A 9029-nucleotide genomic window follows, 5' to 3' on the forward strand; every position below is an offset into this window, starting at 1 on the left:
AAGGTAGAATGACTTACCACTGATGTGAAGAAAAGAATCACAAGTTCACAACTATATTTCTTTGTTGTTGTTGCTTTTCAAAAGTTTTGCAGTGTCATATTCTGGATTTTTTCAAGGTACATCATGTTTAATGTTCTACTGATGTTTGTAATTTTGGCTTTCTAGGATTTTCTTGGCTTGGTGGAGAAATTTTACTATCTCTCTGGCAGATATGACATTGAGCTGACTGTTGGTGATGCTGTCATGGTATCTTGAAGAGTTTGCTCAGCTTAATTTCCCCTTTCTCAATTCTATTGGCAATCTGAGAAAAAAATGTGTATTGTTTTAGGAGAACTCTTTCTTACGGCCACTTGGCCATCTTGAATTAGATCTTCCAGAAGCACCTACTATCAAGGCACCCCGTCTTCCTCCACTAGCTGTTGATCCATACACGAGATATGGGCCCAAAGCAGAGATAACCCACTTATTCAGGACTCCTGAAAGTAAAGTTGCTATAGAAGGGAGAGTTCAGTTTGATCTGCTCCAGGTAATGTTGATTTTGCTTTTCATTAACTACCCTCTGTTTGGATAATCCAACTTTATTGCTGAGTAAATTTTTTGGCTTTGTTTTATTTGAAGGTTATGCAAAAAGACTACAAATTAAGTTCTTATTCTTTGAATTCTGTTTCAAAAAGTTTACGCTTTAAGTGTGTAATTGACCGCAATGTTTAAGACTACAAATTAAGTTCTTATTCTTTGTATTGATTGTATCGAGTTAAGTGTGTAATTGACCGCAATGTAACTTGGCTATAGCATTGTTTGATTTGTATAGTTAACCTCGGCTAATATTTTGATTTTTGTGCTTTATGTGTGTACAGGTCAGCTTCACCGGTTCGATGGAGGTAGGCCGTGAAATAATGCATGCTGCAGCTAGCAGCAACTTGAAACAAGTTTCACTTGAATTAGTAGGAAAGTCACCTCTTCTAATCTTTGATGATGCTGATGTAGATAAAGCTGCTAGCCTTGCTCTCTTGGGCATAGTATATAACAAGGTCAAATTTCTCTTAAGTGAATAATAATGAAGAAACTCAGGTTACACATTATAATGACACTCTTTAACATTTTGTTCTTGTTTTGATTTCAGGGTGAGATGTGTTGAAAGTTCAGTGTGTTTGTTCAGGAAGGGAATGTGCTGAATAATTATATTAAAAGATGAATTTAGGCATTCTTTTCTTCCTCTTTCACACCCTGCAGGTTTTGACAGCTACTAAAATTAGATATTGGAGATTTTGTTCAATTAGATGCTAGGTTTTGACAAGTCCCCATGAGATGTAATGGCAAAAGAGAATTGATAGGTACACAGTTTCTTCTTGTTATCATGCTATATAAAAAACGTCTCAGTTATGGTGGTTTGGTTTAGTTTTTGTTGTTTTCCATTGCAGGAATGCTATTGATTCCTCTTTATTCAAGCAATGGTTGCATAACTTGCAAAGTGAGATTGGGATTCTAGCTGATGGCACCTTGGCTCTGAGACAAGTTCTAATTCAGGTAATTGCATCATCAGTGTTTAAAAAGTGGATATGATTTCTGATAATTAGGCCTTGTTAAGTGGTAATTTAAGTAACTGACTAACCTGTTAGTCTTCTAGTCTTATTCATGTTCTCAAATCAAAATCAATAAAACTAGTTGGACTCTTTTTGGTGTAAACAGGGTGTAGACATGTTTGGAAAGCGCATTGGGTTTCTTAAATTTAAAGCTGACATTTATAAGCCAGTCTATGTTTCCATTTTCTTGTGTTAATTTTAGCAAGGGGCTATGAACTAGTAGACATTTTACCTGTTATGCTCTATATATATTATTCAAAAATAGCTTCTTGTGCTTCAATATCCAAAAATTGGATTCCTCATCATGGCAAGCAATGTATTAATAGTATTTGATTCATAGGCATACCACATTCTGAGCTATGTGGTATCTAAAATGCACAACTATTAGGATCTTTTGCTTCTTACCTTATGTTTTCAGGCATCCATCATTCCTCTTTTGCTTGTAATTTCTGTGCACTTGCACCTGATGCTGATTTCTTTCTTTATATATAATAAAGTAAACCGTGATTAGGTTCCAAGTATTGTATTTGTAAGAGGACTTGCTGTGACTGTGTTGATACTTCTGGAATCAGAAGGTGAAACTTATGCTGTCCTTACTGAACAGGCTCTTAGATGTTGGATCCTTGCAGAGAGAACTATGTTTTTTTTCAAACATTTTAACTAGAGTTCCATATTATGCTTATTATTTTTTATTTATCAGGCAAGGGTTCCTACTGGAAGAATTATTTTGGAATTGCCTGCTGGAATGTTGGATGATGACAAGGGTGATTTCGTTGGCACTGCAGTTCGTGAGGCTTCTCTCTCTCTCTCTCTCTCTCTCTCTCTCTCTCTCTCTCCAATTCTCTTCATGGCTTAGTTGTGCCTCTGACAAGTTGAAGAGGAGACTGGCATAAAGTTCAAACTTGAAGACATAGTTGATCTCACTGCTTTCTTGGATTCTTCAACAGGATGCAGATTTTTTCCCTCACCGGTATACCTTAAGCATTCTGCATCAACCTTATTGATTTATTGGTTTTGCAAATAAATAATTTTGTCGCTTGAAAAAAGAGCTAATAATGCATCTGCTTTATAGTTGTTCAATAATTTAGTTAGGTATTTTGAGCATAGCTTAGTTTCATATTATTGTACTTTTAAATTTGCATTTACCAATCAGTGAGCATTCAATTCAATTTCTGGCTATCTGTGGTTCAATCTAACAGTATTTGATAATCCTCGCTTATGGGTCTTTTTTTCTAAATAAAATAAAATAAAATAGTGAGAATTTATTATACCTCTCTAAGGATATAATTTTTTTGCTAAATGATTAACAGACAGTAGACTATAAGAGACTAACCTATGAAGAAGTTGAGAACCTCTAAGCCTTACTTCCAAGGGAGTGCAATATCTGCCAAATGCAAATCGGCGAAATGGTGAACTTTATGGATTCAAAATGTAGTTCAATCCATTTTCTTCACTAATTTTCACTTACTATGATATTGGAATACCACTGCCACTATTTGTAAATGGATGCTAGGTAGAAGCTGCTCATTAGGTGCCTGCTTACTACTTTTTGTAATAATAAAGATAAATAGATGTGCAAGGTGTTTGGAATTTTTATTCCTATTAGCATAACAATGCTGATGAATTTTTATAGTAGAATGTGAACCTGGTTTAATTTGGAATTGTTAATACATGCATAAATTAGATTATTTCTTATAATATTTTTATATATATCGTTTTTGTTGGTTCAATTTGTTCTTGATATTTTGCTGCAGGCTAGTATTAGAATGGATAACTTGAACCCTTAATGCACAAAGTGGAGCAGTTTTAGGTTAATTTTGATCTTTTACTAAGTATTTAGGTTGATGATCATCTCTATTACTGTAATTTGATATATTATGAGCAGTTTTAACTTGTATTGTTTCTATATTTTTCTTCGGTTTTTAGTTTTGGAATCTGAACTCGAGATTTATTTTGTATTTGAGTAATAGTTTTTTAATGTATAAAACAATTATAGTAAATTATATATCTCACTAATTATTGTTTGATTTGTCTTGTAATAAAAATTGCATACTATATTTGTAGGTTTGGTAATAAAAAAGGATTGAAAATTTATATTGTGTAGCAATGAAGATTAAGTAACGAAAAGAATTTTTTTTTTTAATTTAACAAGGCTTTTGCCACGCTTTTAAAGCGTGCCTCTATATTTTGCTATGGAGCGTGGCCGTATCTCCACCTATTGCCACGCTTTTAAAGCGTGGCCGTATCTCCACCTATCGCCACGCTTTAAAAGCGTGGCCATATTTCCCACCTACAGCCACGCTTTTTCAAGTGGCAGTTTGTAAAAAAGCGTGGCAAACAAAAAGCGTGGCAATAGGCTGCAAAAAGCGTGGCGGTAGCTCAAAAAGTGTGGCGAAAAGCTATCGCCACGCTTTTTTTAGCTTTTCGCCACGCTTTAAAGACATGTTTTCTTGTAGTGATTGCGTCTTCTGTTATTGCTTTTTGTTAAATTTTTTTTTAAATCCTTATTTTCTCTTTTTAAATTTTTTGAAAATTTTTATAAACTAATAATTGAGTTTTTCTGTTTGATTTTAGTTTCATATTTTAAGTTTGGTGTCAATTGCATGTTTTTATTTTCTTTTAAATTTTCGAATTTGTGTTCATTGTTCTTTCTTAATCTTCAAGTTGTTTTTGTTTATTTTCCTTGTTTGATCTTTAGTTTTTCTTGTTTTGTGATTTTTCTTGTTCTTCTTGTGCATTTCCGAATTATTAGTATCCAAAAAAAATAATAAATAAAATATTTTATACATTAAATACCTTTATTAAAACACTTTAAATTTATAACTCAATTGGCTAGAGCGTTGTGTTTATGTTCTTGGTAATTGGGAATTTTCCTTTTTAAAACTTTTTCAAAAAAATAATTTTTCTTTGATTAAATCTCATGTCAAACTTTTAAGTTTGGTGTTCTCTTATTATTTTTTTATTATTTTCGAAAACTTATTTTTAGTTTCCTAAAAAGTTTTAAGTTTGGTGTTCTTTTTATGTTCTTGTGAGTCTTCAAAGTGTTCTTGAGGCTTCTTTGTGTTTTGATCTTAAAATTTTTATGTTTGGTGTTCCTTGGTGTTTCCCCTCCAAATTTTCGAAAATAAGGAGCATTAGATCTAAAATTTTAAGTTCTGTGTCTTTTTATTGTTTTTCTCTTTCCTCATTGAATTCAAAAATATCTTTTTCCTTTATTTTAATTTATTTTTCGAAAATTACCTTTAAAAATTCAGATTTTTATTTTAAAAATCAAATCTTTTCAAAATTCAAAATCTTTTTCAAAAATCATATCCAAAGTTTTTCCAATCTTCTTAATTAAGCAATTACTTTCATTTTCAAATTTATTTTTCTCTTGGTTTTCGAAATTTACATTCTAATTTCTAATTATTTTATTTTATCTTATTATTTTTAATTATCTTAATAATTTGGTTTATTCTACTTAAATAAAATAAAAAAATAAAAACATATTTTTTCTTTGCAATTCATATCAATTCCATTTTATTCATCATGGATCTAAGTGGAAATGAACAGTCCATAAGGACTCTGGGGTCATATGCTAATCCCACTGCTACTGCATATGGGAGTAGTATCTGTATACCTCCCATCAAAGCAGGCAGTTTTGAGCTAAATCCTCAGCTCATTGTCATGGTGCAGCAAAACTGCCAGTATTCCGGTCTTCCACAGGAAGAACCTACTGAGTTTTTGGCATAATTCTTGCAAATTGTTGACACAGTACGTGACAAAGAGGTAGATCAGGATGTATACAGACTGTTACTATTTCCGTTTGCTGTAAAAGATCAAGCTAAAAGGTGGTTAAATAACCAACCCACAGCAAGCATAAGGACATGGAAACAGTTATCAGACAAATTCCTGAATCAATATTTTCCTCCAAAAAGGATGATACAGCTAAGGCTGGACATCCAAGGTTTTAAACAAGAGGATGATGAATCCCTTTATAATGCCTGGGAGAGGTACAGAGGGATGCTAAGGAAATTCCCCTCTGAAATGTTTTCACAGTGGGTGCAATTAGACATCTTCTACTATGGGCTTACAGAAGGAGCTCAGATGTCCCTAGACCACTCAGCTGGTGGATCTATACACATGAGGAAAACTATTGAAGAGGCTCAAGAGCTTATTGATATAGTTGCTAGAAACCAGCATCTGTACATAAGTAATGGGTCCTCCATAAAATAAGAAGCCAAAGCAGTGTCTACTGAACTTGGTCCTCCAGAACAAGTTGCTGAACTCAATCAACAATTGTGCTTTCTAACAAAACAGCTAGCGGAATTCAAGGAGATGCTACAAGACACTAAAAATGCTAATAAAAATATGGAGGCACAATTGAATCAGACAAAATAGCAGTTATCAAAGCAGATAACAGATGAGTGCTAGGCAGTTCAATTAAGAAGTGGAAAAATATTAAATACCTCACTTCAGAGTAGCAGAAAGCCAAGAAAAGAATAACTGACAGAGGATGAGCAAAATATTATCCAAAATTCCTCTGAGGACAGTAAGAGCCCAGAGAGGAACAATTCTGGTGTTCAAACGCCAAAAACAGGCAAGGAGCTGGCGTCAAACGCCCAATGGAAGCTCAGTTCTGGCGTTCAAATGCCAGAAACAGGTAAGAAGCTGGCATCCAACGCCAATCAAGCTTCTAACCCTGGCATCCAAACGCCAGTGAGGGATCAGACACACCCAAGTGCTGATAGCAACCCCTCTAAAAGGGCTTCTCCAACCACCTCTGTAGGAAATAAACCTGCAGCAACTAAGGTTGAGGAATACAAAGCCAATATACCTTATCCTCAAAAACTCCGCCAAGAGGAGCAGGATAAACAATTTGCTCGCTTTGCAGACTATCTCAGGACTCTTGAAATAAAGATTCCGTTTGCAGAGGCACTTGAGCAAATACCCTCTTATGCCAAGTTCATGAAAGAGATATTGAGTCATAAGAAGGATTGGAGAGAAACTGAAAGAGTTTTCCTCACTGAAGAATGCAGTACAGTCATTCTGAAAAGCTTCCCAGAAAAGCTTAAAGATCCTAGGAGCTTTATGATACCATGTATATTAGAGGATAATTACACCAAGACAGCTTTATGTGATCTTGGGGCAAGCATCAACCTAATACCTGCATCCATTATCAGAAAGCTTGGTTTAACTGAAGAAGTCAAACTAACCCGGATATGTCTCCAACTTGCTGATGGCTCCATTAAATACCCATCAGGCGTGATTGAAGACATGATTGTCAGGGTTGAGCCATTCGCCTTCCCCACTGACTTTGTAGTGCTGGAAATGGAGGAGCACAAAAGTACTACTCTCATTCTAGGAAGACCTTTCCTAGCAACTGGATGAACTCTCATTGATGTCCAAAAGGGGAAAGTAACCCTGAGAGTCAATGAGGATGAGTTTAAGTTGAATGCTGTCATAGCCATGCAGCATCCAGACACACCAAAAGACTGCATGAAAGTTGATCTTATTGACTCTTTAGTAGAGGAGATCAACATGGCTGAGAGTCTCGAATCAGAGCTGGAAGACATCTTTAAAGATGTTCAGCCTGATCTGGAGGATTCAGAGGAATTGAAAGAGCCCCTGAAACTTCCTTAGGAAGAGGAAAAACCTCCTAAACCCGAGCTCAAACCATTACCACCATCTTTGAAATATGCATTTCTGGGAGACGGTGACACTTTTCCGGTGATCATAAGCTCTGCTTTAGATCCCCCGGAAGAGGAAGTGCTACTTCAAGTGCTAAGGACACACAAGACAGCTCTTGGGTGGTCCATAAGTGATCTTAAGGGCATCAGCCACAGATCCTATTGGAGGACGATGCTAAGCCAGTGGTTCAACCACAGAGGCGGCTAAATCCAGCCATGAAGGAAGTGGTGCAGAAAGAGGTCACTAAGTTACTGGAGGTTGGGATTATTTATCCTATTTCTGATAGCCCCTGGGTGAGCCCTGTCCAAGTTATCCCCAAAAAGGGAGGCATGACAGTGGTTCATAATGAAAAAAATGAACTGGTTCCTATAAGAACAGTTACAGGGTGGCGCATGTGTATTGACTACAGAAGGCCCAATACAGCCACCAGAAATGATCATTTTCCATTACCATTCATAGACCAGATGCTAGAAAGACTAGCAGGTCATGATTATTACTGCTTTTTGGATGGCTATTCAGGCTACAACCAAATTGCAGTAGATCCCAAGATCAAGAGAAAACAGCATTCACATGTCCATCTGGAGTATTTGCCTACGGAAGGATGCCATTTGGGCTATGTAATGCACCTGTAACCTTTCAGAGATGCATGCTCTCTATTTTCTCTGATATGGTGGAAAAATTTCTGGAAGTCTTCATGGATGACTTCTCAGTATATGGAGACTCATTCAGCTCCTGTCTTGATCACCTGACACTGGTTCTGAAAAATGCCAAGAGACTAACCTGGTTTTAAACTGGGAAAAATGTCACTTTATGGTGACTGAAGGGATTGTCCTTGGGCACAAAATTTCGAACAAGAGAATAGAGGTAGATCAAGCTAAGGTAGAGGTAATTGAAAAATTACCAGCACCTGCCAATGTTAAGACAATCAGAAGCTTTCTGGGGCATGCAGGATTCTATAGGAGGTTTATAAAGGATTTTTCAAAAATTGCAAAACCTCTGAGCAACCTGCTAGCTGCTGACACGCCATTTGTGTTTGACACAGAGTGTTTGCAGGCGTTTGAAACTCTGAAAGCTAAGCTGGTCACAGCACCAGTTATTTCTGCACCAAACTGGACATTACCATTTGAACTAATGTGTGATGCCAGTGACCATGCCATTGGTGCAGTATTGGGGCAGAGGCATGACAAGCTTCTGCATGTCATTTATTATGCTAGCCGTGTTTTAAATGATGCCCAGAAAAATTACACAACCACAGAAAAAGAATTGCTTGCAGTGGTTTATGCCATTGACAAGTTTAGATCATACTTAGTAGGATCAAAAGTGATTGTGTACACCGACCATGCTGCTCTTAAATATCTACTTACAAAGCAGGATTCAAAACCCAGGCTTATAAGATGGGTGTTGCTTCTGCAAGAGTTTGATATAGAAATAAGAGACAGAAAAGGGACAGAAAACCAAGTGGCTGATCATCTGTCCCGGATAGAACCAGTAGAAGGGGCGTTCTTTCCCTCTATTGAGATCTCTGAAACCTTTCTGGATGAGCATTTGTTCGCCATTCAGGAAACACCATGGTTTGCAGACATTGCAAACTATAAAGCTGCAAGGTTCATACCCAAGGAGTATAGTAGGCAACAAAAGAAAAAATTAATTACTGATGCAAAGTACTACTTGTGGGATGAACCCTATCTCTTTAAGAGATGTACAGACGGAATAATCCGTAGGTGTGTGCCTAGAGAAAAAGCACAGAAGATCTTATGGCATTGCCATGGGTCACAA

General features: G+C 36.3%; 1 protein-coding gene across 1 annotated transcript; it reads left to right on the forward strand.

Moving 5' to 3' along the window:
* Positions 1–1057: 1057 nt before the first annotated feature.
* Positions 1058–3370, forward strand: LOC110272233 (nudix hydrolase 14, chloroplastic-like). The gene is made up of 7 exons (XM_088487143.1): positions 1058–1071; positions 1422–1527; positions 1666–1752; positions 2095–2187; positions 2284–2374; positions 2453–2553; positions 3338–3370. Exons 1-7 carry the CDS (start codon positions 1058–1060, stop codon positions 3368–3370), a joined length of 525 nt encoding a protein of 174 aa, XP_088343269.1.
* Positions 3371–9029: the final 5659 nt, after the last annotated feature.

The sequence above is a fragment of the Arachis ipaensis genome, chromosome B5 (genome assembly GCF_059453495.1).
Source record: "Arachis ipaensis isolate K30076 ecotype BB chromosome B5, ASM5945349v1, whole genome shotgun sequence".
Lineage (NCBI taxonomy): Eukaryota > Viridiplantae > Streptophyta > Magnoliopsida > Fabales > Fabaceae > Arachis > Arachis ipaensis.